Below are 27,201 nucleotides of genomic sequence, written 5' to 3'. Positions count from 1 at the left end.
GGAGGTGACCAGCCCTGTGGCCAGAGGGGGTTGCTATGGGAATCCGGTCACATGGGGAGGTGACCAGCCCCCTGCAGCCAGAGGGGGTCGCTATGGGAATCCGGTCACATGGGGAGGTGACCAGCCCTGCAGCCAGAGGGGGTCGCTATGGGAATCTGGTCACATGGGAAGGTGACCAGCTTTGCAGCCACAGGGTGTCGCTCGCTATGAGCACCTGTCCAGAGGGCACTTGGAGACAGGCTGCTTGGCCATGTCCCCAAGGCGGCTGGACTCAAAGGGAAGATGAGGGGGTGTGCCTTAATGTGGGAGGGGAAGAAAAGGGAGTGAAGATAAGGGAGAGAGGAGAAACGGGGAGGGAAGGGGAAGGAGGGAGGAAGGCGGAGTGCGGGAGAGGAGGAGGGGGCGGGGAGAGGAGGGGCCGAGCCGGCGGCACGGGCCACGGCGGCGCGCTGGTTGGCTGGTCCCCGCGTCCTCCCGCTACCCGCCCCCTCCTCCCACTCCCCGCCCTCCCCGCGGCGGCTGGCGTCGAGAAAGTACAGTAAAAAGTCCAAGTGCAGCGCTCGTCAAGATGGGAACGGGCTCCTCCAGCTACCGGCCCAAGGCCATCTATTTGGACATCGATGGACGCATTCAGAAGGTAGCCAGCCCCTCCCCAAGCTTCCCAGCCCGGCGCGGGCGCCCTCCCGGCGCGCGCCCTGCGGTGCCAGCCCGGCGGCGGCCCCTCCCCAGTGACAGCGCGGGGTCCCGGAGGCGGGTGGGGGCCGGCCAGGGGGTGCCGGCGGGGGAGGGGACGGCGGTCCAGCGAACCGGCATCCGTGGAGCCTGCTGCGGCCCTCGACAACTCGGGCCGGGGGTTGGTGGGGCTCTGCGGGGCAGGTGTCCCCACGCGCGGCCCCGTGGAAAGGCGCGACTGCAAGGGGGTATTTTTTCCATTTCGTGGGCAGAGCTTTCTTTGTAACAGATCTGATTAGGCTGAGTTCCTTCGTTCAGAGGCTGGTCCGTTAAGCCTTTTACTTCCGGTGGAACACACCCCGGGAGCCGGTGGGCAGACCTGCCGGGCAGAGTCCTCAGACAGGGAGAGGGTGCCTGGAGCTCGCAGCCCCTGTGGGGACCGGGCACTGCTTCCCGGCCAGCAGGGAGCAGGTTGGTGGCGGGGTGGGTGGGTGTCGGTAGAGGCTGGCTCAGCAGGGGCTGCTCATCCCCCCACCTCCTTCAGTTACCCATCCCAGCAGGTGGTCGGCTCTGACCGTCAGGGGTGACCCCGGGGCTGCGCTACCTCTTGGGCCTGCGGAGAGACTGGGTGACCCTCTGGACCAGCTTTACATTCAGAGCATCTCCTGCTTCTCACTGGCAGAGAGGGACAATAAGAAAGCTGGCTTGGAGCGGGCTTCTCTAAGCTCCCCCTAAGGTCCTGGGCGCAGGGGGCAGGGAAGGCCACAGTGAGGGAAACGCTCCCAGATCTCAGCTGGACGTTTCAGGGAAACCCTGCCGCTGCTGCGGCTCACTTTGCTCTTCTCAAGGTGGCGCACCCAGAGCTGGGAAGCAGGGGGAGGTGCCCCAGCCAGGCACGGAGAAGCCTCGGGGGCTCGGGTGTCTTCAGTTCTCCCACAGGCCTCTGCCAGCTGCTTCACTCTCAGCCCATCCCCTGCTTGATCCCAGGAAGGGAGAAGTATGGGCTCCCCTTGTCCCACTATAGCCCGCTTCATTGGAACCATATAACGGGGAACAGGAAGCAGCTGAGACAAGGGCAGGTGGTCCACCCCTCTTATCTCATCGGCACAGGGCAGGTGGTGACCTGATGCAGTACTTCCCCCAGATCCCCTGACTGCCAGGGCTGGGCACCTGTGACTGCACAGGAATTTAACAGCCTCCCCAAAGGAAGAAAGTGCCCTCCGCTGAGTACTTCCCTGCTCCAGCATGGACACACATGCACTAACATGCACACACCTGGGCACATCCGTGTGCACGTGCATTCACACACAGCATGCACATAAAAATATGTGCACGCACCACATGTAAACACACACAAGCACAAACGCACGCGCGCGCACACACACAGGCAAACATGCACACACGCACACAAGCACACACGCTCTCTCTACCCCAGCGGAGGAGACCTGTCAAAGGTCGGCCCTTTTTATCTTTGGAAAGAGGCGCGATGAGACGCTGTCACCATCAGAAGTGACAGTTCCTTCCCAGGAACTTCCCAGAGGTTCCCCGGAGACACCCAGTGGGACGCGCGGGTGAACAGCGGACGAGAGGGTCCAGAGGGGGGCGGCGGTGAGGGGCGGGCTCGGCTCAGCTGTCGTTGGGGGCATTTTGCGGCTGAGATGCTCAAGGTTTGGGTGACCTCCACGAAAGCAGCCCTGCAGGTGGCCCTGGGAGACCGCGGGCACCTGCGCTCACGGGTGCCAGATCTGATGTTGAGTGCTGGTTCCACCACGTTCTGGGATCCTGGGCATCTAACCCTTGGCTCTTCTGAGCTGGCCTCCTGGTCAGTAAAGTGGAACAAAATCATCTGCTTCACAGACTCTCGTGCACAGTGAAGGAGGCCATGCAGACAGAGTGCCTGGCACACTCTGGAACACCGCGGGCGTGATGCTCTCTCTCTGTTTCGTCCATGCCTGTAACGGATACAAAACGGGGGAGGCGGGCCGTGGTCCTCAGACCTCTGCCGTCTCGGTCAGTGCTTGTTGACCTTCCTCTGCGCCCTCTGCCTTTGTTGCCGGCCCTGTTGGGGGCTCCTGGCTGCACCTTTAGCCCTGGGGGAGAACCGGAGCATGTGGGCTTCCAGGCTGTGCTAGAAAGTCATAGCCCCGCGCTCACCTCACGCTCGACACCCAGCAGCACTGCTGGGACTTTCATCCTGGGTTGAGAGCTCCTGCAGCAGTGCTTCCAGCGGCTGCAGTTTCTCTTCTTAAAGTCCCAGGCACCGGGTTCATTCCTAAAGTTCCCAGCATGCAGTCGTGTTCTCTCTCCCTTTTATCCCCATCCCGTCTCCTTTCCGGGAAAGGTCACTCTTGAGGGGAGAGCCCCGCGGAGTCGGAGTCAGGGGGTGAGGCAGGTACCGCCTCTGGCGCGTGTGCTGTTCTGTCTGCCCATCGTCCCTCCTGCGGGCCCCACGTTGTTTCTGCTCCCTGTCCGTCCAGTGCCCCGGCTCCTGGTCCTTCCCTGCTCCCCCCGGAGAGGGCCCCAGCGGGGAAGAAGAAGATAACAGTCAGAACAGTGGCTTCTGCAGATGGTGTCTGCTCCAGCAAAGCTTGGGGTACAGACGTAACGTCGTCCGTAGGGACAGCCAGCCAGCGTCCCCGTCTGAGGCCGTACCGTAGTGATCGTACCGTAGGTGTTCCAGGTTCCTAGAGAAACCGTGGCGGCCCTCGGGAGGCTGGTTCACTGCTTCCTCGGTGTGAAGGAGACTCCAGTACACACGGTCACTTCACCTGCTCAGGCATCCAGTGGGAGGCCGCCACGGGGATCTGGGGTCCACTTGAGGGATCCGTGTTCCATCCGCCGGATTCTCCTGCAGAGGCTGTGCAGAGGAGGCTCAGAGGGCAGACGTGGCTTATCTTCCCGGGTCTGGCTCCTTCCTGGGTCTACACAGAAGCAGCATCCCAGGTGGCTGGCAGCCATGCCAGGAGCCAGACGGTGGTCCTGTCCTAAGCGCCTCCACTACCATCCCCATGGCCTCGGGTTAGTTACCTAACCTCTCTCTGCCCTGGATTTCTCCACTGTCATGCGGGGCTGCCAGTCATGCTGCTTGTTGTAGGAGTCAAAGCAGACAGGACAAATAGCTTAGTTATCCAAACGAGTTTACTGAGCAGCTGCTATGTGCTGAGAGCTGGGACCCAGCTTGGTGAGTCCCCCCGAGCCATGGCCCCTCTGCCCCCTGCCTCCCCTGGGAGGGACAGATAGTAAACTGACACTGTTGCAGGGTGCCTGGTGCCGGGCAGGACACCGCGGGATTCGGCTGGCGGGAAGGGGCTGTGATGCTGGCCGTACATGGGGCCCAATGAAGAGGTTTCCTTCCTCAGAGAAGACTGGCGTTGTGGGGAAGGAGCCCTTCTTGCAGACTGGGTGGCCTCAGGAAGACCCAGGCCGGGAACTGCCGTATGGCCAGGGCTGTGGCCTCACGCAGCCAGCAACACCTCTGCACACCTATCCCCATCGCCTGCGCCTCCACCTGCCAGGGGGGAAGGTGGGACCTGGCACCTGCCAGCCCCAAGTGAAGGAGGAGGGAGTGGGAGCCCCCAAGCCCAGAGAACCAGAGCCACAGCTCCGAGGACTCTGCTCTAGGAGCTGATGCGTCCTGTCCCTACCCAGAGGGCTTGCTGTTTCTCTCCGCAGCTTCCCCTGACCTCAGCAACTGCCCCTTTCTCCCACCCATGTCCGGAGCAAGGATAAGCTCGGCTGAGTTGCCCGGGGCATGACGGGACGATGCCCTTGGCATCAGGGAGCTTGAGGGGTCCTCCCTGGTGGCACGTCCGGGCGTGGGTTTGCCCACCTCCTGAATGAGGCTGAGTGAGGCCTTTGTGGGACCCCCGGACCTGGCCCTGGGCTTGGGTTTGGTGAGAGGCCTCATGTGGGCAAGACTGACCATCCTGGAGACCAGGATAAGTGCCGTTGAAAGGGACTGCCTGTTGGTGCATCACCCTGGTCTAGCGGCCCCCTGGGGCACAGCCCCTTGTCAGGGGGACCACCTGGCTCTGCTGGGACCACCCTTGGCCTCTCTGAGTTGCCACGTCCTTGTTCCCGCCTCGCTCTGCAGCTGGAACTCAGGTCTTAATGGGCGATCAGCCACTTGAGTTCCACTAAGTTGTTTCTGCTCTAAAATGATGGAACAAATGAGAAAAATCCAAAAGGAAGAGCAGTTAGAGCATCGGAACGTTGTTAAAATGTCAACAGAAGGCTGTTCCCAGGTCCAACGCCTTGTTGTGGTTGGTTCTCCCCGCCCTGTGACTGTGCCCCCTTCCCCGCTTGGGCTAAGCCCCCGTCTGCCGGGCCTTCTCTCCACCCTGCTGCCCTCTCCCCAGCCCGGCCCTGTTGACACCTGGAACCCCAGGCCGTGAAGCTGGCATTCAGCCCCCGTGGAGCTGCGGGGCCGGGCCTGCCATCCCCTCCCCAGAGGTTCCCCGGGGCTCAGGCCCTCCCTCCTCCCTGCGCTGGGAGCCCGGCTCTGCCCGCTCTGCCGCAGTCTCCCTGTGCCCCCCTGCCCTGCTCTGGCTCTGTGCCCTCTGAGGAGGGCAGCCTCCGCTGCCTCTGGTGCAGACACGAACCAGCGCTTCAAGCTGGCTGCTCGTCTTCAGCCTGTTTGTTGCAGGGTGCACCTGCCCCCGTCTGGTCCAGCGCGGTCCCCATGGAGGGGCCTGGAGTCCCTCCCTGGCTCATGGAATGTCTTTCCCCTCCTGGAATGTCTGGCTGGCTGCCTGGTGAAGCCTAGTGGAGATTCCCTTCTGCCCGCAGATGTGTGCCCCTGCTTTGCCCCACGCTCAGAACATCCCTGGCCTGCCGACCGGAAGGGTCTATATCCGTCTGTACAAGGAGGCACTCCCTGGCCAGGCAGACCCAGCGAGTCCTCTGGGCTTCTGTGCTGCCAGGTGGACAGCGACTCCCCTTGGTCGCCTTCCGCAGTCCCAGCCAAGTCATTTATCCTCCTTTTAATGTTCATAATGTAAGAGCTTTAAAAAGATATTGAAATGGTAATAAGCTAATTGCAACCAAGGGAAGGTGGAGAAAGGGGGTCATTCCATGCCCTTTCAGGGATTCTGGTGCAAATGGAGGTACAGGGCTGGTCGTGATGGGGAGAAGACCCAGCCCCTGCCTGTGATGACCCTCTGTCTGCAGCTGTGCCAGAGCTGGGCTGTGAACATTGACGTCTGCATTTTCAGGCTCTTTTTCAACAAGTAGATCAGCCACTACAGTAAGTCAGACTCCTGAGATGCCGTATCAGATGCTTCCAAATAAGACCTCTTGGAAACTCAGTCTCTCAAATTTTAGCCCGAGGTCGTGGAGAACTCAGGAGGCTGCTGGACTCCCTCCTTCCCACTAGCTAGGGTCGGAAGACCTCTTAAACCAGACACTTTCTGACATCCGGACGCCCCAGCACGGGGTTGGCTGGAGGCCCGAACCTCACTTATGTCATCAGGGTTGACGGATAATGACACGGAGACCTTGCCGGCCAAGTGCAGGGGGGCCGGAGCTGCTCTCGGCGGACACGTGGAGGGGCAGAGGCCGTGGTGCTGGACAGACAGCCTCTCAGTGCCCGGCTCTGCCACGGAGAGGTCACCTTCTCCTCGGTGAGGTGGGTGCAGTGCTGACGCCCCACATGGGGTGATGCGGATGGCGCTGAGTAGCGCTCGTGCAGAGCCCGGGGCGGAGCCGGCCACCCAGGGGGGCTCAGTAAGCACGTCCTGTCCCCCGGCCCCCTCCCTCTGCCCTGTCCACTCGGAGACTCTGGAAGAAGCCTTGGCAGTGCCTTGGTGTCCCCGATTTCATATCTGTGAGCCAGCCCACTGTGATAGACAACCACAAAGAGGGGGGGCAGTGCCAAGGCCCCGAGACCCTGGGCCCACTGCCCAGGGCACCTCCCTCTCCGACCCGGCAGAAGCGAATCTCTTGCCCTGAGCGAGAGGGCCAGTGGCCTCACCAGAGCCCTTGTGGGCTGAGCGGCTGCTTGGCCTCAGAAACGTGCAGAGTACGGCTCTGAGTGTCAGGGAGGAAAAGCAAGGGCAGGGCGCCCCATCAGACAGCTTCTGGGAACCCTCATTTGCACACTCAGCCAGGATGCTGAGCCCTGCAGGTGCCAGCCACGGGGACCCCGAAACAAGCCCGGCAGTGGGCAGCAGGGGCTGGGCAGTCAGGCAGCCTTGGGTCACTGCAGGCTGGGTTTGCGGTTTGCAGGTGGCAGGCTGCACTCCTGGGGACTGGGGGAGGTCTTTGGCAAGAAGAGCTGAGAGGGTCCCCAGAGGACACAGAGGGACCTCAGGTGTCCTTGTCAAGACAGCTGCAGCCCAGCCCTGCCCCAGTGAAGGATTCCTCCATGCTCCCATCCCCTCCCCTTCGGCCGAACAGGCCATGAGATGGGAGGGGCGGCCCCGGCAGCCCCCGCCCAGGTGTGGCAGAGGATGGGCTCCAGCCTGGAGGATGGCTCGCGGCCAGTGCAGGAGGCATGTCAGCCGCCCAGCTCGAAAGACGTTGAGATGGAGCCATAGCCTCTAGGTCAGCTCATTGGGCTAATTCCTCCCACTTTTGTGGTTAAGTGTTTGCGTTTCCAGGGTTCTGAATCTTTTTGAGAAAAAAGTATTCTAAGGTAGTGCACGCTTAAAGATCCAGCCGTGGGAGTATAAAAAGTGCACCCGTCTCTCCCTGGGCACCGGGTTTACAGCCGTGCTGTGGGTCACTGTACAGTGCATTCAGGTGCCTTGGAAATGGCACCAAACATTTTCAGTCTCAAAAACATAACCTCTGCAGTCGATGGTGTGGTTATTTGCCTTGTCCGCAGCCCTGCCTACCTGTCCCCCACCCCATCAGCCCACCAGGCACCACATCTCCTTCTCAATTCCCAAAGCTGATCACCCGATGGGGACTTCTGCCTGAACAGAAACTCACAGCACCTCTGAAAACTTGGTCTTGACACAATTAAAGAAGAGCCAGAACGTTCTGTTCAGTGGCTTTAGATGCCCTGCCTAACACTTTTTTGAATTTTTTGTTTGTTTGTTTGTTTGTTTTGCGGTACGCGGGCCTCTCACTGCTGTGGCCTCTCCCGTTGCGGAGCACAGGCTCCGGACGCGCAGGCTCAGCGGCCATGGCTCACGGGCCCAGCTGCTCCGCGGCATGTGGGATCTTCCCGGACCAGGGCACGAACCCATGTCCCCTGCATCGGCAGGCGGACTCTCAACCACTGCACCACCAGGGAATCCCATTTTTTTTTTAATTTTTAAAAATTGTAGTAAAATACACGTAGCATAAAATTTTACTGCCTTCGACATTTTCAGTGTACAGTTAGTGGCGTGGATACATTCACATTGTTGTGCAGCCATCACCACCATCCGTCTCCAGAACTTTCTCATTTTCCCAACTGAAACTCTGTCCCCACTAAACACTGACTCCCCGTCCCCCCTCCCCAGCCGCCCGGCAGCCACCGCTCTACTTTCTGTCTCTGTGAATCTGAGTCCCCTAGGGACCTCCTCTAGGTGGGATCATACAGGATTTGTCTTTTTGCGACTGGCTTATTCCACTGAACCTAATGTCCTCAAGGTTCATCCCTGTTGTATCAGGTGTCGGAATGTCCTTCCTCTTTAAGGCTGAATAAGATTGCATTGTGTGGTTGGACCACATTCCATTTATTCGTCAACGAATTTGCCTGCTATCTTTTAAACCTGAATCATTTCCACTCTTATCACCTCAGTTTGCAAAGCGTAGGTCTGTCGCAATAGTGAATTATTGTGTCTTCTGGAAAACTTTGTGTTCCCAAAGCCCTCCCGCATTTCCTGGTCCTGGTCGTGCTCAACTAGGGCGGTTGTGTGCGGTGTGGTCGATGAAGTGAAATGTTACAGGCGGGGACGGGAGTCCACTGTTCAGGGGAGACAGATGCTTTTCAGATTCAATGACACTCAGTCCGTTTACCAGCAACGTGACATCACAGTCGAGAGCACCGATTCTGGGGCGGGTTTGTCTGCGTTTGCACCCGCGAGCGTGTGGGCAAGTTACATGCCTCGGTGTCTCCTTCTGTGACGTGGGGGGAAGCCAGCGTCCACTTCAGAGGGCCGCTGTGATTAAATTCAAGCATGTGTACTGAAGCGGGGTGGCATGTGGTGTATGCTTAGGAAGGTCGTGTTATTTTTACTTGTTGTTTATTATTTACGCATGTCATGGATTCAAGCCGCTGGATCCCCGTGTCTGGCTGGGGGAACCTTCCCGAGACGTGTGGCCCCGTGTGTCCTGCCGTCGTTCCAGGCACAGGGCCGTGTGTCCAGGAGTGCTCTGTGGAATGAGGGGGCCGGCCCAGCCCCTCGGGTGTATCCAGCTCTGTGATACCCGGTGACTGTGTTCCCCAGGTCGGCCCCCAAACCTCCCTCCTTCCCCCATTCTTCCCAGCAAAGAAAAGACCGCCAATGCCTTTCATTTCTCCTCCGACTGTTTCGGAGGTAGCGCTCCATCAGGACAGCGGTGAGGAGGGAGGGCAGGGGAGGGGGGACGTGACCGCCCAGTGCAGGCTCTCGGCTTGGATGCTCTAGGACCGCCAGTCCCGATGGTGACGTGGGGCAGCCTGCATGCCCGCATGCTCTCCCGCTGCATTAGGGTTTCCAGGCTTCTGGTTCGTTTGTTTTGCTGGAGGGGTTGGTAGCGGTACCCACAAGGCACTTAACAATAATTTTACAGGCGAAATCAGCCTTGCTGTGGAAAGGAGCGGTGTTTGGAGAGTGCTCGGCTGGTCGCTGTCCCTTGGATGCTGGCTGTGCTCCCGCAGCCCCCATGTGCAGCCTGGGAGAGCTGCTCGGCCCTGGGCGCTCTGTCACAGGCAGACCCTCCTCGGTTTAGCCGAGAGGGAACACGGCCGCAAGGAAAAGCGGCCACCGCCCTGCAGTCACCACCGCCCAGCTGCAGGCTCCGGGAACCAGGGTGCTGTCCAGGTGGGGTCAGGCATCCCCGAGGCCAGCTGCAAGGTGCATTGATTCATTCTGTAGGCAGAACGGTTAGCAGACCCAGCGATTCAGGCTGGCTTTATCCCCGCAGCTTCTGCCTTGGGGATTTTTTTGTTTTTACATTTATAGCCTTACAAATAACAGAAAAAGGGGCAGTGCATTTGACATCATCATCTAGAGATCTTCAATAATCTCTCCACCCGCAATTCCCATTTGCAAGAACAGCTAACCCAGAGCATCGTTCCTTGTTACGTAAAGGCTGACTGCCGGCAGAAGCAGCCGGGCGTGGCTGGCGGCTCGTCTGGAGCCCCTCTGCCATGCGCACCGGTTCCAGAGCGCTTCGGGGAGCAGCCCCCAAAATGTTTGCGCTCAGAGTTGTGTTATATAAGCTTCACGGGGGAAAAGTCAAGATGTGGGCAGTGCTTAAAGGCTCTAAATTCATGGTCACACATACTCTGAGATCTCTCAATGAAGCTTCTTACGTAAGCCTCAGATGCCTTACCATCACTATTAATAACAGAAAAAGAGCAAACACAAGAAGCAGTGGAACACGTGACTCAGAGGTGGCTTAAGACGCCCCCCGGAGCCGACAGGATGTGCAGCGGTGGTCCCGCATGTATTTGAGACCCATTTTGCAGGGGGTGTTTTGAAGGCTGAGCCCCAAAGAGCAGAGATGAGAGATGGCACCTGTGCCCTCCTGGCAAAGACGGCCCAGAATATTCCAAGGGCTGAGGGTCGGAGAGGCACTTCCTGTGGCAGAGAGTTATAAGGGGCACACGTGGGAGCAGTGAGTGTTCTCCGGGAGTATTTCTTGAAGCAGTGCTGCCGGCACCAGGCAGAAAAGGTGGATGACATGGGTCCCAGCCTCAGGGACGGAGAGGACACTCCCGTGCAGGTGATGCCTGGGTGATGCCCGAGGGTGCTGAGGTGGGTGGGCAGAGGGTGAGGGCGGCCCTTCTCAGAGTCAGACTCGCTGGCCTGTCCTGGGCACCTAAGATGTTAAGCCTGATCGTCAGGGCCCGATTCTCAGGGCTCCCGTGAGTGAGCCTGGAGGGTGCGGGCTGCGTGCACCGGCGGACGTGGCTGATATTCTGAGCCATGGACACGTCCAGACCCCGTTCCACCTGCTCCCCTCGCCCTGCACCCCATATTTCCCCCCCCGGAACATGACAGAATGCCAAGCCCTGCACCCTATTTTTTCCGACTCGTCCTGTGCACGGCATCTCCCCTCCCAGGCCTTTCCCTGAAGCCCAGGGCCTCTCCAGGGATGGGGGACTCTGGGCACTGGTGCTGGAGCAGCGGGGCCCCCTCTACGTCTGGGGTTTCTGACTCGGTCTGCAGCCCTGTGGTGACCCCTCCCCACACGCTCCAGAGGGACAGCTCAGGCAGCTCCCAGCGGACGCAGGTTGGGTCCAGACACCACAGGGCCCCCATCGAAGCCTCCAGCTCCCACCCACCCACCCTTGGACGTGCCAGGCTTGGCTTCTGGAAGAAGAAGCCAGGGTTTCGTGGCTTTAAGCCAACCGCTGTGAGCCCCACGCATCAAAGTAAAACTAGTAAGCCCCAGAGGGATTGTTTGGTTCGGTGCAGAGGCTGCACGGGTGACACGGCCTCCACATGCTGGGTGGCACGGGTGCCGCGCGATGTGGGACAGTGGGCGTCTCGGCGTGGCCCAGGAGACACTGTGCCCGGTTGACGTTACATCAGGGACGAGCACCCCCGAAAGTGCAGCCTCACTGAGCAGAAACCCCGATCTTTGGAGGCGCTTGTAGCAGCCGTAGAGGATGCCCGGGGGGTTTTCTCCCAGCGGTGGACGCCGGCCTCCGTCTGGATAAGACGCAGGACGGTGGGGCTTGGACCCGCTCAGGGCCCCCAGCGTCACCCATGCCCAGAGACATTTCTTTTCTGGCAGAAAAACTGTGCTCAATTTTTCTAATGAAATTTCAAGCAATAAAAAGAAAAGGAAGGGCTTCCCTGGTGGCGCAGTGGTTGGGAGTCCGCCTGCCGATGCAGGGGACACGGGTTCGTGCCCCGGTCCGGGAAGATCCCACATGCCGTGGAGCGGCTGGGCCCGTGAGCCATGGCCGCTGAGCCTGCGTGTCCGGAGCCTGTGCTCCGCGACGGGAGAGGCCACAACAGTGAGAGGCCCACGTACCGCAAAAAAAAAAAAAAAAAAGAAAGAAAAAGAGAAGGAAATACAGGAGGTGATGGAGGGAGGTAGGAAGGCCGCCCCCACTGCAGATGGAAGCCTCTCGGCTCCCCCACGCCCCACGGCCAGCTCAGCTCCCTGGACTTTCTCCCCGAGTTCCCATCTCAGTGCACACGCCACTGTTCGCCAGGGCGCCCGCGTGACGGCCCCAGGTGCCTCTGGCAGGTTCCCGCCTGCCTGCGTTGTCACCTCGTCCTGTCTTTGTTCCCGTGGGTCCCCACTGTTTGGGGTGAATTGTGTCCCCCCCAAAAGATATGCCCACGTCCTAACCCCCAGTACCTGTGAATGGGACTGTGCTTGGAAACAGGGTCTTTGCAGATGTAACCAAGGTGAGACGAGGTCATGCTGGTCGAGGAGGGGCCTTTATCCCACATGACTGTGTCCTTTAAGAAGAGGGAAGTGAATGTGCACATACAGAGAACAGAAGGTGGAGGTGGAGACCGGGGTCGTGTGTCCACAAGCCAGGGAGCCCCAGGGGTTGCTGGCCGCCACCAGAGCTTGAGAGAGACGAGGACGGACGCTCCCTGAGAGTGTCCAGAAGGACCCAAGCCCACCCTCACCTTGACTGCAGACTCCCGGCCTGCATAAACTTCTGTGGTTTCAAGCTGCCCGTTTGTGGCACTTTGTTCCAGTAGCCCCAGAAAACTCATACAATTGCCTCATTTTAACTTCATTACCTCTTTAAAGACTTTCTCCAAATACAGCCCTCCCCCGAAAGCCTTGATCGTTCTCTGGAAAGGGCTGAAAGGCGCAGCTTCCCTAGAACCCTCGGATTCCCGGTTCATTCCCACTGGCAATGACAGTGGGACGTGGACGCTTGCTTTGCAGGACAGCCGAGCTCTCTGGCCTGAGCTGGAGAGAGGGGCCCTTCCCGCCTCCTGGTCACAGGTCTCGCTTTCCTGCAGTTTCTTCTACATCTTGTCTTTTCGCCTTTCCCCGATCCCCGCCACACTCACATTTTGCCTTGAAACAGGGCCAGAGGGACTGCATGTTGCGGGAAGGCTCCCCATGGGTGGTCCCCGAGGGGCTTCGGCGCCAGGTCCTCTCCACCTGCCCCCTCCCAGCCGGGGCACCCAGGAGCCCTGAGCCCAGGATGGGTCTCCCGGGACCACACTCGGAGTCCTGATGCAGCAGAGCTGAGACAGGCCTGGGAGACGCAGGCAGGGTGGCAGGATGAGGGCCCATCGAGGGGAAGTGCAAGGCTCGTGGACCACGAGCCGCCTCTTACTGGGGTTAGATCTCAAGAAGTAAAGCAAATGGGAAGCAGACAGACGCCCTCAGCCACGTCCTAGCGTCAAGCAGCCCTCCGAGTCGAACTCCGCCTCAGCACATTTCTTGTTCTTCCGGCTCCTGGCTTTGTGCATTTTCAGTCCCCTGGGATCCATTATTTATAACAATGGAGCTTGGCCTCAGACACTAGAAGCGAGAAAAAACAGAAACAAAGCAACCCCGAAAGATGACAAGAGCGGTGAGTGGACCAGCCATGACAGATGGATTCAGGGTGGAGGCTGCTGCAGACCTGAGCGGGAAAGTGGGCCCTGAAATCCCGCTGAGCCTCAGGGCAGCCCAGAGTCTGAGCAAGTGGGGGTTTACAGAGTCCGGTTGGCCGCGTCCTGCTAGGGAACATGCACACATCCAGGACAGTGCCCGCGACTGGACAGTTCCCGGGCTGTTTCCTTCCAGCCTCCCCGCCTCACCGTCCCCCAGGCCCACAGCAGCGCTTAGGGGCTGAATCACAGCCTTTGACCCGCTCCCGAGCTTCCCGTGTCTCCACCCTCTAATCCGTGCTTCCCTGGCCCCGTCCTGCAGTTTGGTCCCAATCCTACAGACACTCCATGCCTCATGCAGCTTCAAGGACTCCCATCACCTGCAATAAAAGATTCCAGCCTTCTCAGAATGGAGGCCGAGGGTTTGTTAGCTCCCTGGGACTGCTGTAACAAATCGCCATGAACAGCGTGACTGAAAACAACAGAAATGTATTCTTTCCCTGGTCCAGAGGCCAAAAGTTCTAAATCAGTATGACGGGGGTGGGAATCAAGGTGTTGGCAGAGGCCCTGAGGGAGAATCCGTCCCTGCCTGTTGGGCCTCCTGCGGCTGCCAGCATACCTTGGCTTGCAGCCTCATCCCTCGAGTCCTCAAGGCCAGCCTCTTCCAATCTCTCTCGTGGACCTGGGGCCAGACTGAAATACTCTTTGAGGGTAGACAAAGCCCTATACAAGCTTCACAGTTTATAAAAGCTATTAAAAAATGAATCATGGTCTGATAGACAAAGGCAAAAGAATTTGGATTGGTTTATTTTCTTCCAAGTGTGGGATCCAAATCAATATTCATTCCAGTATGCAATCAGAAATATCAGTCATTTGAGAACAAGGCAAACAGAGGATGCATACAGTGTTACAGGAGAGTGAGAGTGGCAGAGAGGCCCAGAGACCACCTCTCGCTCCCACGTGGGCCACCACTCAAAAGGCTGATTTCAGGCACTGCACGCGTCTCTGGGCTTGGAGCCAGGTGGGTCGAGTTTGTATCCAGGACCACAGGGACCCGGCCAGGCCAGGTTCTCTCTCTGTGACTCAGAGTCCTCCTCTGTGAGGAGGAGGAGGATACCCCAAGCTTATGAGGTCCTTCCAAGGACCCAGGGTCATAGGGTGTAAGATGCTTGGCTCAGGTTCTGGACCAAGCATGAGTTCAACCTCACTAGTTGGTGGTGGTGGTGATGGTGATCGTAGAGGTGATGGTGGTGGTGACAGTGGGGGTGGTGGTGATGGTGGTGATGGTGGTGATGGCGGTGGTGGTGGTGACAGTGGAGGTGGTGGTGGTGATTGTAGAGGTGATGGTGGTGGTGACAGTGGAGGTGGTGGTGATGGTGATCATGAGGTGATGGTGGTGGTGACAGTGGTGGTGGTGCTGGTAGTCATGGTGGTGACACTAGAGGTGATGGTGGAGGTGGTGGTGGAATTGGCATCCTTAGTGGTATAACCTAAAACCAGCAGATGCAAAATTCAGCCTCAGCCTGTTCACACAGGAGGATACTTGGGCACCGGTGTCCCGTGATCAGATGCACAGGCCCTGTGCTCCCAGACGGAATACAGAGGAGCTGAGCAGGGTCCTGCCCACAAGGACCTCGCCTTGCAAAGACTGTGCTCCGTGTTTACCAGAAGAAAACTGACACTAACCACAGTGACGTCGAATTGATCATTTAACCCGTCAGAGTCTTTTAAATCCCATGTGGTGATCCTGTTGACTAACACACATTGCTATTGACACCATCCTGGTCTTCACTGCATTTTGGTCGTGGTTGGGTGTGGTTGGTAACACAGGGAGGTCAGTTAGCGCGTCAGAGCCTGCTTTGTGGTGACCTTCCCAGGTTAAGGTATCCTCATGTCCCGACGTATGAACCACCCAGAGACGCCAACATGTTGAAGTTAAGGCTGTGCGTCCTCAGCGCCTCTTGCTTGTGAAATGGCCTTGGAGGGGTCAAGGAGGAGCCTCTGTGTCTCTAGGGAAGACATCCATAAGTTTCAAGGGGCCCTCCCTGTCATCACAACTGCCGCTTAACTGAGCACTGACTATGTACCAGGCCCTCTGGATGTCATGATGAAACCTTCTCTGGGGTATGATAATCCTCACTCTGCAGATGAAGAATCAGAGTCTCAAAAAGGTGAAGAAATTTGCCCTGGGTCAAGCTGGTAGGAGGAGGGACTGGAAGTGAACTCACGTCCCTGACCCCTCCCTTCCCACCCCTCTGCCCTGCACGTGCCTGGAGCAGTGTGCGGCTCTGGCCCCAGCCGAGGGCAATCCTGGGATGTGAGACAGCGGGAGACGCATGGGCTCCAGCCAACCCAGCGCCCACCCGTCAGCCGTAGCCCGCTAAGGGCAGTCACTCACTGACTGTCCTCGCAGCCAGGCACCCCTTCTGCCTGGATGGCCAAAGAAGTAGTGCAGTGATTGCATAACTTTAGCAACTGAACTGTTTTCTTTCTCAAAAAATTTTACATACAGTCCTACTATATAAAGCTTGGATAAACAGTTAAGTGCCATGTATTAGTACCCATTTATTCTGTAAGTTCAAATCTACGGCACCCACCAGAGAATTACTGGGAACAGAGCGGGTCCCTGTGTGAGCACCGTGTTTGGAATTAGGGTTCAGAATGGCAGCCGCAGGCTTGCATTGGCCTCAGCATCAGTTACCCTCAGCTCGTTGTACTGGCCCCCAGAACGCTGCCTGAGGAGGGCCCTGACCTGCACGGTCCTGAGGCCGTGGAGAGGCCCGAAGGCCCGGGCAGTGCGGCCCTGCCACTCGCCGGCCAGGAGGCATGTACAAGACACTCAGGTCTCAGGACAGCAGTCGGGGGCAGCCTCGTGGGTACCGACCCCAAAGATGACATGTCCCTCCTCAGCTGCGTTGATATTTATGTTATTACAGCTGAGTACTCGCTTTATAATTAGTGTCTAAAGGAGCCTTTACGTGAGGAAAGCTGAGCCCAGTGCTGGCAGGCCTCCACCACCTGCCCCTGCTCCTGCCCCAGGGCAGTGCTGGTCAACCAGATGCCCCCTTCCCATGTCTGGGGCGTGGCTCCCCCGCCCAGGCCGGTCTCACCCCACCTGCTGGTCTGGACCCCTTGGGGTTTCTGCCCAGGCTCACTGCAGCCCCCTAGGAGGACCCCACACGCATCCTGATCACTGAAAACCTCACTGGGGTGAGTCTGGAAGATGCACGATGTGAGGCACAGCAGGTTAGGGTCTGAAGCCGTAGAAATCCTTTAACGGGAAGTTCTGGCGCATGGGCCATGAGTCTCAGGTGGGTGGGGCGGCGGGAGGGGGGAGGAGGATGGGGGATGCGGCTTCTCTGTGGCCCCTTCTGTCTGCACGGCCTCGGGTCCCCCGGGGGCCACGGCCAATCCCTCCAGCCCCAAGTCCCTGCCGCTGGCACAGACCCGTGGGACCTGCTTTCTTGTCTGTCCCGGGAGGCACCCAGCTTGCCCTTCGCTTCCCATCCGCAGGGTCCCTGCCTCTCCGTCGCCTCTGATTTTCTCCCGGTGCCTCCGGCTCCGCACCAGCTCCCTCTCCTCCTAGCCAAATGCTATTTAAATTCTGATTTTTGTCCTCTGGTTAACTTGTCATTTAATTTTCTCATCCGCTTGGCTTAAAGCCAAAGAGTATTCGTTCCAAATAAAAATGGTAAAGACCTTTTTTTCCTCTACTAAGAATCTTATGTAAATGCAGCGCAGCCCGCTGTTAGGAAGAGATATCCACAAGCCAGTTCTCTTATCAGTTATTAACCTCAGCTTCTAGATCTAGGTAACCTTTCTCTTGGTTATAAACGCCCTGCGTATGCATCGTAGAATATTTGAAAAATACAGAGCAGCATAAAAAAGAAAAGAAAAGAACCCATTATTCCACCAGACAGTACGAACATTTCAGGACCTCTCCTTGCTGGTGTTTTCTTTTCAGAGAGACAGAGGGAGAGAGAATCGCTTTCGTTTACATAATTTTGTATTTTGATCATTGTCACTCAGCATTACATTAGCGGTATTCAAAAACATGATTTTAATGCCTATATAATGTTCCATCGTTGAGACTTACTAAGATGTAATCATTTCATTGCTTTGAGATATTCATCTTAATTCCATTTCTCTGCAATAACTAACGCACAAGGAACAACCCCACTAGCTCTTTGCTTGCAAAGGGGCCATGCAGGGGAGTGGTTTGGGCCTAAGCCTGGGAGGTGACTAGAACACTGCCTGGCACTTAATAAATGCTCTCTTTATTATGTTTGCTGTTATGGTCTCTTTTTTAAAATTTATTTATTTATTTTTGGCCGTGTTGGGTCTTCGTTTCTGCGCGAGGGCTTTCTCTTGTTGCAGCAAGCGGGGGCCACTCTTCATCACGGTGCGCGGGCCTCTCACTGTCGCGGCCTCTCTTGTTGCGGAGCACAGGCTCCAGACGCGCAGGCTCAGTAGTTGTGGCTCACGGGCCCAGTTGCTCCGCGGCATGTGAGATCTTCCCAGACCAGGGCTCGAACCCGTGTGCCCTGCATTGGCAGGCAGATTCTCAACCACTGCGCCACCAGGGAAGCCCCGTTTGCTGTTATTTTCTTAAGAGCAGTTCCTGGAAATGGGATTCCAGGTCAAAGGGCACACATATGGCCACACTGTTTCCCAGCAGCGCTGTCTGGACACACGTTCCTGGAAGGGCATCCCTCTCCCCACTGCCAGCCAGAGTTGGTGCCTTCACTTGATTCAGATAAGCTCTTGGGGACAATGGGAGATTAGCGTGCAGTTGTGAGCAATACTGCAGAATGATCTGTGTACCCTTCACCCCGTTTCCCCCAGTGTAACATCTTGCAAAATCACGGTACAGGGTCCCTGCCAGGATGTAACCGTGAGACAGTCCCCTGCCTTATGCAGACTTTCCCCATTTTGTTGTGCTCATCTGAGTGTGCATGTTGAGTTCTGTACAATTCAATCACATATGTAGGGTCTCTTATCCACCACCACAGTCACGGTAGAGGACAGTTCCGGCCCTTTTGTGACCACGCCCACCTCCATCCTCCCCCCGGAGCCCCACCCTCCTACCCCCCACCCCCATCCCTGACACTGTTCTCCATCGCTATAATTTTGTCATTTCAGGAATGTCATGTAAGTGGAATCATACAGTATGTAACACTGTTCTCCATCTCTATAATTTTGTCATTTCAGGAATGTCGTATAAGTGGAATCATACAGCATGTAACCTCTTGGGGTTGGCTTTTATTCACGCAGCATAAATCCCTTGGAATCCATCTCAGTTGTGTAGATCAGTAATTCACCCACAGTGTGGACAGACCAGAGTTTGTTTAACATTCACCTGTTAAAGGGCACCTGGGTTGCTTCCAGATTCGGGCTCTCCATCACTCTTTCGTTCCTACCAATGTGGTGGTTTGCCTTCCATTTCTTGGAGGCCAATGTGGCTATTTTTAGAAGTCAGTACCCTAGTTTGGTTGGGTGGAGATTTCTGATGCCGTGTGACGCATAAAATTCATCATCATCAAGTAAATATGAGTATGATGAAGTGTCAGTGCTGAGATTTAAGATGCCGGGGGGCTGAGATCAATAGCCGACGTGGATGGAGCGAGGAGGGGCCAGAGTGCACGTTGCTGGAAGAGGCGTCGAGTTCTCATTAACAGAGGAAGGAACCGGAGCCGGGTGCCGCGTGGAGGAACAGAGCTCGCCACGTGCCCTCAGGAAGGACCACTTGCTGGGAAAGGAGAAGTGCCTTTCTTCCGTGCCCGCTTCAGGACCTCGGCGTCCTGGTGTCTACGCACCCCAGCTCTCAGCTTCAGCTGTAGCCGTTTAAAATCACTTCGGGGAAAAGCTGCAGAAGAATTAGAATGAGGAAAATTTTGCTCGAGATTCATTACTCCAAGTTCAAAGACGCTCTGTGAAAATTGTTGCTAATGCAGTCAAATAAAAAATTTCACGTGCGGTGTGAGCGTAACAGCAAGACGAACGTAATTGCATGTTTTACAGCAGCCAACCCCAAAAGCACAACTTCCCTGACATGGATAGCTTTTAATGATTTTGAAAGGGAACTAATACCATCCTGGTTTACGAGCTCCGTGAGCTGTCTCCCTGGTGAAGAAGATTGTAGCCGGCCTGGCCGAGAAAATTCCCGGGGACACACTGCAGTCTCAGGAGGCCTCTGACCGTCCCCCTCCCTGCCTGGTCCCTGGTCCCCTTCCAGCATCCACAAACTGAACTTCTCTTTTGTGATAGTGGTGGGTTTTGTCTTTCTCGACCCAAACCTAAATTGCCGTTTGGTTATCTTATTTTATCCAGGACTGGAAGCATTTCGCAATATACAGCCACAGGTGTCTGAGTGAGAAACCCACAGCTTCCAGTGGTCACTGACTCCATGCCAGTCCAAACCAAAATTTGACAAACCCAGCAAGAAATGTTCTCAGCAGCTGCAAGGAAGTGCCTCAGATAGAAATAGGAAACCCAAGTCAGGCTCCCCTCTCCGAGCGCAGGCACAAAGGGTGCTCATCCCAGCCCCCGAGGGTGCTTAGAGGTGCGGGGTCCGGGGACCGGGGGGCGGTGCTGTCTCTCTGCCTTCTGGTTATCTGCTCTGTTATCACTGCCCCTCCGGGGCGGGCTCCCCATTACCCAGCAGAGGAAATTGTGTGCTCAGCAGCCACTGCCGACAACATTTGCACTGAACAGATGCCTAAATGACCAGCGTAAATGGGGCAGGGACAGTGACAAGTCGCTTTCACCTGTGGAGCCCAAATGAAAGGATGCTCTACTCGAAATCTTTCTCGTGCCTGAGCACCGCCCCCAGGGTGGCCCTCCCCCACCTCCACCGCCTTCCAGCAGCCAGGCTCATCCTGTGCCTGGACCGTGGACGCCCGGCACCAGCAGCCAGCCCCCCACGACTTCTCCTCCATCCACCGCCTTAAAGCGGGGAGGCAGGAAGGCAGAGGACAGCGGGTGATGGACATCAACACCAGCACTTTTTTGAAACTTTCTTTTAAGAAGCTTCACCTGCATGAAACCATACGTGGATTTTAAGTCCTGTGCGTCAGGGGTCATGATCCTCAAATGCATGCTGCAAAAATCAGAGCTAATATCTGGCAAAGATGGAATACAGCATCTTTGCGCCACCTGGGCACCCACCCGGGCCAGCAGCCCCAGGCTCTGGGCCCACGGATAGAGCGGGACTCAGCCTCCAGGTCTGAAAACCCACCAGCATGGCAGCCACGACCATCGTGGGGCAGACATAGAAGCAGGTGCTGGTCAGCCACGTGCCACAGTTGTGGACACATGGACGGGGGCTGGGAGTGGAGCCGGGAGCAAGGGAAACGGAGCCTGAGCCGGTGAAACCGTGTGTGTCACGGTCCGGGCAGCCTCCCCGTGGCGGAGTCCGCTGCTGAACTGACGGACTGGTCACCAGAGGTATCCTGCTGAACCAGCCCCTCCAAACTGGAGAATGGGACACATCGGGCTTAATTCTGCACCTTTTAGATTCGCAAAAACACAGCAGGTGAGCCAGAGCACAGCCTGAAAGGAGAGGCAGACTGGAAGGAACGCTGGAAGCTTCTAGGGCCGAAGGTGGGGAAGCCGAATGCAGGGCCCTCACAAGAGGTGGAAGACCCTCCCGGGAAAGGTCCAGCAGAGGCGGGGCTGCCCCCATCCGTGGATGAACATCTCAGGGCTTCTGTGGGTCTCGTTGACCCACAACGAGGGCCCCAGTCCCGCCCCCGTCATTGCTGGGTTGCCTGTGTCCCGTCTCCCGTCCAGTGTACAGCCCATCGGGATTGGTTTCCAATCCAGAACATCTCAGCCGCTCCCTGCACGCTGTCCTCATGCTGAAACACGAAGCTGCGTTTCCCAGTGGAAGGTCCTGGTTGGAATCTCTCCCGAGGAACGTGGAAACCCTTTCATGCTGGGTTGGTTTTCAGAAGACCAGAGAGTGCCCTCCAGGAGCCCCGGCTGGGCGATGATCAAATCTCCATCCTCCTAACCTCATAATGGGAAACTCGGTGATCGTCTATCTGAGCTGCCTGGCGGCCCGGAGACCATCTGTCCTCCTGCTTTTCGACACTCCAACAGCAGTGTGTGGCTGGAACACGGGAACTCAGGGGCTGCTTCCTGCATTCTCCCCTCCATGAGCCTCTGAATGGGGAGTCGAGGGGGAGAGAGGAAAACAATAGAATCCCGTCCCGGGAAGAGGCCTCTGGACTCAGAATGGACAAGTCACCCCCAGGCCTTTAGAAAGTGCCGTCCTGTCTCTTTAAGCCCTGGACGCGAGCGGGCAGTGCTCTGACCATCTGCTCCACGGTTACCAGCCCTGGGTTCTAAGTATGTTGATGCAGGTGCTTTTGATACCAAGAAACAGAACCGTGCGTATCTGGCAAGACACTGGGCTCTCCTGCCCCCTGCCCCTCCCCTCTGCCCGCTGTGATCTGGCCTCCCTCCCCCACTTCTCCGGGGGCTGCGCCTCCTTAGTGATCTCGTGGGTGGCCTAGTGTGGTCAGCCCAGGTTAGGCTCCCCGTGACCCTGTGACTCACCCCAATTGCCACCAGCTCCGGATCGCTTAGTGAAGTCCTCCCGAGGAAAGGAGACTGTGTGCTGGCCCGACAGTTGTAGGTCAGGCTGCGGGCAGGGGCAGGGTCCCCAGGGGCCAGGGCTGCCCGGCCAGGGCTCTAGGGAGGCGCCCTGTGCTTTGAGGGCTGTGGCTGGGCCACGGCAGTCCCCTGGGTCTCGCTCCCAAGTCCCCACCTGTAAGGACAGGCCTGCAGGATGTCTTCACAGCCCTGACCAGAGCCCTGGGCCCATTTCCTGGGCTGCCCGACTGGGATGGCTCAAGGCCAGTCCCAACCATGCACTGAGCCAGAAAGCCCGGTCAACCCGTGTGTGCCCCGGGACACTCACGTCTCTTCCTCATCTGCACTGACTGTTGGTCGCTCCCCACAAAGCCCCAGCACCATCCTGCTGAGAGCCCGCGGCCTGGAGCTCCCACCCGGGCTCCATCCCTGCCTTTCTGGAGCCAAGGGTCCCCCGCCTACCAAGAAACAGTGGAAACGGAGGAGCTGGGTTACATGTCCTTTCTTCACACTCTGGAAATCCTGCAGTCGTACATTTGAGATCCTCCTGAAATAAAATTGGGTGCCAGACAAAGGAGGGCCACAGGTCACTTTGGGTGCGGTTGGCAACTTGAACAGCCCCGGAGACTTCCATCCACAGTCAGGATTTTAGAGCCAGTGGGGACCGGGAGATTCACAGCAGCAGAGCTGGTGCACAGCTGAATCTTGTGTCAGAGCGGCAGCGTCCTGAGGGCTCTGTTCAAGCACGTTCCCCCACATGTTGCCCACTCAGCCCTGAGAGGCAGGTGCAGCTGGCGTGATGGACCCCATTCGCAGAAAGGCAAACTGAGGCTATGGGGTGGTGGCGGTCTTGCCCATGACGCGGAGGGGTGGGCAGGGCACTGGGAGGGAGCCGATGGATAGAAGAATAACCGATGGGGAGCTCAGGACCCCCTGCTCTTGCCAGGACACCGTCGCTGGGTGGGCGGGGGGTGAATACAGATATTTCACGCCACACAGAGCCTGCGAGTCAGAGCTGTTTGGGTCACGTGTGTCTGCTGGACAGAGGGAAGCCTTGACTGTGATCCTGACCCCCTGGCCCCCTGACCCCTCGCAGGCTGGGCCCAGGGGAGCTTCATCCAGCTCTGTGTGCTGCTTCCTCTGGGGACCCCTCAGAACACAGCTTGGCGGGTGGCTGGTTTCCATGAGTATCTGTTACCCAGCTCTGCAGGCAGCAGGAAGGTTCCAGATGCCGAAGTGCCCTCTGGCATTCACAGGTCCCAGCTGGATATGAGGGAGCACCAGCATCCAGCAGAAGGGAGGCCTCTGGGCTCGCCTTGTTTTCTCTTGTCCTGTTTTAACATCGCGGTGCTGCCGACCAAGCCACATGAAAGGGTCTGGGGTGACCTGCCATGCTTACTGATGAGCCGCAGCCCCGGGACAACATAAGACCCTTATTTCTCTGTTAATCATGCTGCCTCCACTTTTCACGTTTAAATTTCATGTCACCAGCGCTTTTTTCCCCCGCTGTTTATTTCTGGATAGAGGATAAAGGATTTGCAGAATGATTCAGCCTGGGAACAGAAAGCCTTGTGCCCTCCTGACCAGGCTGCCTGGTGACGGGGTTGGGGGAGGGCTTCTTCTCAGGCCAGCCAAGCCTTTGTGCTACAAGGGCTGGTTTCCCACACCAGAAACAACCCATCTAGGCTGGGAGCTTCTCCTGACACCCGGCCGAGAACTAGGCTATCCAAGCACTTCCGATGTTAGGGTTCACGGGATGCTTCACCCCAGCCTCTCACCTGCGTTGGCCCTGCTAAAGGCTCATTGACTAACTAACTAAATAAGGCAGAAGCCTGACTCTCGCACAGATGTGAAATGGCCACGCGTCAAACTAACTTGTTAGCTGAACAAGGGAAACGGCAACATGTTACAACCAGTTCAGAAGTGCAAGCAGAGAACCCTGCATTTCTATACAGTAGAGCAATGTTGAAATGGATTTACAGATGGACACGGCATGGTTTTCCATTGTAATGGAAGACACCCGATGCAATCTTTTCTGCTTATTTCTGATTTCCTTCCATCCCCCCGCCCCCCGGTCAAAAATAATCTCAAAGACTCTTCTGGACCCAGAAGAAGGCCAGCCTCCCTCACTAGGTTGGGCTGGATTGCTTACAAAGGGGCAGCGAGAATGTCAGGGTGCCCTGTGGGCCCTTCTGGGTTTGTTTTGCTGCTTCATAACCGGACTTTTTAAAGCTTCTATTATTTGCTATCCCGAGGCTAAGAAGCCATCACAAAAGACTCGCTCCTCCAGATTTCATCTGCAGTGCTTATAAAGTTGGGCAAACTCACCTCTTGTCAAGACCCCCAGGATATTCCAAGCTCCTGGTCTTTCTTCCCACCTCCCTCCCTGGGGAGGGCCTTGTCAGCACTGACTTGCTGGGGTCACGCTCATCTCCTGACCAGCATCTGGTCGTGACCTGCCAGCCACCTCGCCCTGTGCTGGGATCTCCGGGCAGATCGAATGTTCACAGACAGAGCTGTCTTGTCCTCTGCCTCGGCCCACCCTCGCCTTTTACCGGGGTCTGGAATAAACCCACGCAGTCAGCCTACACCAGGTGGACACGAACTTCACAAAGGCTTGAGTGGGAAAGTCAGAAATGGTCCCGTGTCAGTGGGCGAACAGCCAGGACCCCGCACCTCACCGTCTTGGGCACAGCTGCAAAGGTCGAGGCGTGAGCTAAGGCCTGTGCTGGGGGCGCTGGGACGCACTGTTGTGAAAACGCCAGGGGACGAAGGCACAAGACTCCTCTGGCGGTGGGGTCGGGGGGCCGTGTGGAGAAACTGCCCCTGAGTCCCGAGGGCTGGGAGGAGGGAGAGCAGAGGAGGGTCTCTAGGAAGGGGGAACCCAGAGCAGAGGGCGAGGGAGGGGCACCCATGGACCGGAGTGAGGCAGGGGCGGGAGCTTGGCGAGGGCACAGCCTCGAGGGACACACCCCAGAGCCTCAGGTGCCCAGCGAGGAGGTGGACCTTCTCCGGTGGGCGTGCGGGGCAGCAGAGGCATCTGCACAGGAAAGTGGTACAACCAGGTTTGAGTTCTAGAAACCAAGGGTGGGTGCTGGGCTGAGACCCAGCAGGGCCAGTGCAGGGGCTGCTGCAGGGGTCCAGGCAGGACCAGCTCCGAGCCAGGCCGATGGCCGTGGGGTGGACAGTGCTGAACAAAGGTCCTGTCACCAAGGGTGCGAATACCACCTCGGGGGGCAAGCAGGCAGCCCAGACAGTGGTGCTGGCTGAGTCTCAGCGTAGCCAGGCCAGTAGCACACAGGAGGCCGTGGTAGTCAGGGAACAGCTATGTTTGCGGGGAAAAATCTCTGCTTACTCTGTTTTACTGTTTCCAGTAAAAAAAAGATGCAAACTGATCTGGCTGAAAAAAATAGCGCTCTGGGCACTGAAAAATACCCACTCTCCTCAGCTTGGCTCTCCCCACGCCCACAGACTCCTGGTGAGCAAGAGGGGCCTTACAGCAATTAGCCAGGGAAGATGGTGAAGGAAAACCTCTGTTTTGGTGAAAATGGGAGCCTTGGCGTGGACTGTCCCGTTCACTGTCCAGCCTTGGAGAGCAACCCCCCTCTCTGTACGTGAAGCCCCCTCTCCCAGGGAGGGGTTCCGGAGCCCAGATTCACAATCGGGGCCCCTCGGACAAAAGATGCTGATGTGACATGTTTCTCTCCTGTCCAGCAGGGACTGGACACCCAGGCCGTGTGTAAAATTGCCTCCAGTGAAATTTGTTCACTATGCAGACCAACGGTTCCAATCGGACCCTTTCTCAGGGTGATTCCCTCTTGGATTTGGTCCTGCACCTCAGCCCCCAAATCCTAAAAGGCAATCTTTTGTTTTTAAGCTAATGATCTTAAATTTATTTTGCATATGGCCCCGGAGGTCGTTGGAGACCCCCTGCGGTGTGATATCACTAAGCCGAGGTTGTCGATGGTGCGTCGGACATCGCCATGAGGGGCACGAGGCAGCATGTCAGTGCAGGTGTCCTTACGTGGGTGATAGCGTTGTTTTTCACAACTCTTTTCAGCGAACAAAAGAGTGACGTTTTTCTCAACCTGTATAAATCGACTCAGTGAAGAGACGTGCGTGTAACATTCCAGTGCCCACGGTTATTTCGTTTTTTCTTTGTAAAATTAACCTGCAGGTCGGGACCGGAGAGAAAGCTCTGGCATCTGACGTCACCATGGAAACCAGCTGCCCTGCTCCCGCCTGTCCCTCACGGCCTTCTGCTTCTGTTTTGCAGGTGGTCTTCAGCAAGTATTGCAACTCCAGCGACATTATGGACCTGTTCTGCATCGCCACCGGCCTGCCTCGGTGAGTGACCCGGAATTGCCCCCGCCAGAGGGACGCCTTTAAATTCACCTGGAGGGACAGGTACCTGGGAGGGCAAGTGGCCGAGTCTAGGGGACAAGAGGTGTGGTAGGGCCCATGGGCTCACCTTGTACCTTGCACTCGGGACCTTTCGAGTCAGTGGATGAGTCCCTGGAGGTTTTTTCAGCCACCGCTGTGCTACACAGAAGGAACCTTTGGGCGGAATTAGGCAGAAACTACTGTCTTAAGAGTTTCTTTCACTTATTCCTTTGCTTTGGGAGAAAGGGTAAAGGACAGTGGTAGTGTTTAGACTTTGGTCCCCCAGCCCCAAATGATCCAGCAAGGGGGAGAGAGGGGCTCATCACAGATCAAGGTTTAGGGAAAGACTGATGTCAGAAATAGGTTGAAAAGACTGGAAATCTACCTTATAGAACCATAAGAATTCCAGAAGAATTATTTTCCCCAAATCAACATTTTGTTCCAGCAAGTGGATTTTCTGTCCTAACTTCCCAACTATAGAGAGTGATGAGGAGCAGCTCTGGCCTGCAGTTAACTAAAGTTATGACCCAGGTCAAGAAGGGTGAGAGACAAGGACAGTAGGAGCCTTTCAGAGTCAGGTGAGTAAAAGGAGAGTCAGGGATGAGATTACACACCTGAAGTTACAGCAAGTAGCGGTTTGTAGCAGCAAGGAATAGCCCACAGTTTGGGGCATCTTTTATTAAGCAACGTGCTAAGAAATAAATAAATGTTATTCTTCAGAACAACCTGGGTTTCAGGTGTCACCCCCATTGCACAGATTTTGATACACGACTGAAGACCAGAGAGTTAAGTCACGTGGTTAAGGCAACACCTCGCGTGAAAGACCCCACAGATGAGAAGTTGGAGGAAGATTCAATGTATCCACTTAAAACTGTCTGGTAGG

At 56.9% G+C, this 27,201-nt stretch overlaps 1 protein-coding gene across 1 annotated transcript in view; it reads left to right on the top strand.

The window, feature by feature from the left end:
* Window positions 1-568: 568 nt before the first annotated feature.
* The window catches only part of PDE9A (phosphodiesterase 9A), a gene marked incomplete at its 5' end in the record, with an annotated part of 90,928 nt that continues 64,295 nt past the window's right edge, over window positions 569-27,201 (top strand). Inside the window, 2 exons of the mRNA XM_081234809.1 lie at window positions 569-637; window positions 26,212-26,282. Coding sequence (XP_081090935.1) covers window positions 569-637; window positions 26,212-26,282 — 140 coding nt within the window. The remainder of the gene's footprint in view (window positions 638-26,211; window positions 26,283-27,201) is intronic.

This window comes from Mesoplodon bidens, assembly GCF_964165515.1.
Source record: "Mesoplodon bidens genome assembly, chromosome: 5".
NCBI classification, from domain to species: Eukaryota; Metazoa; Chordata; class Mammalia; order Artiodactyla; family Ziphiidae; genus Mesoplodon; species Mesoplodon bidens.
This window is presented reverse-complemented; position numbering and strand designations above follow the sequence as displayed.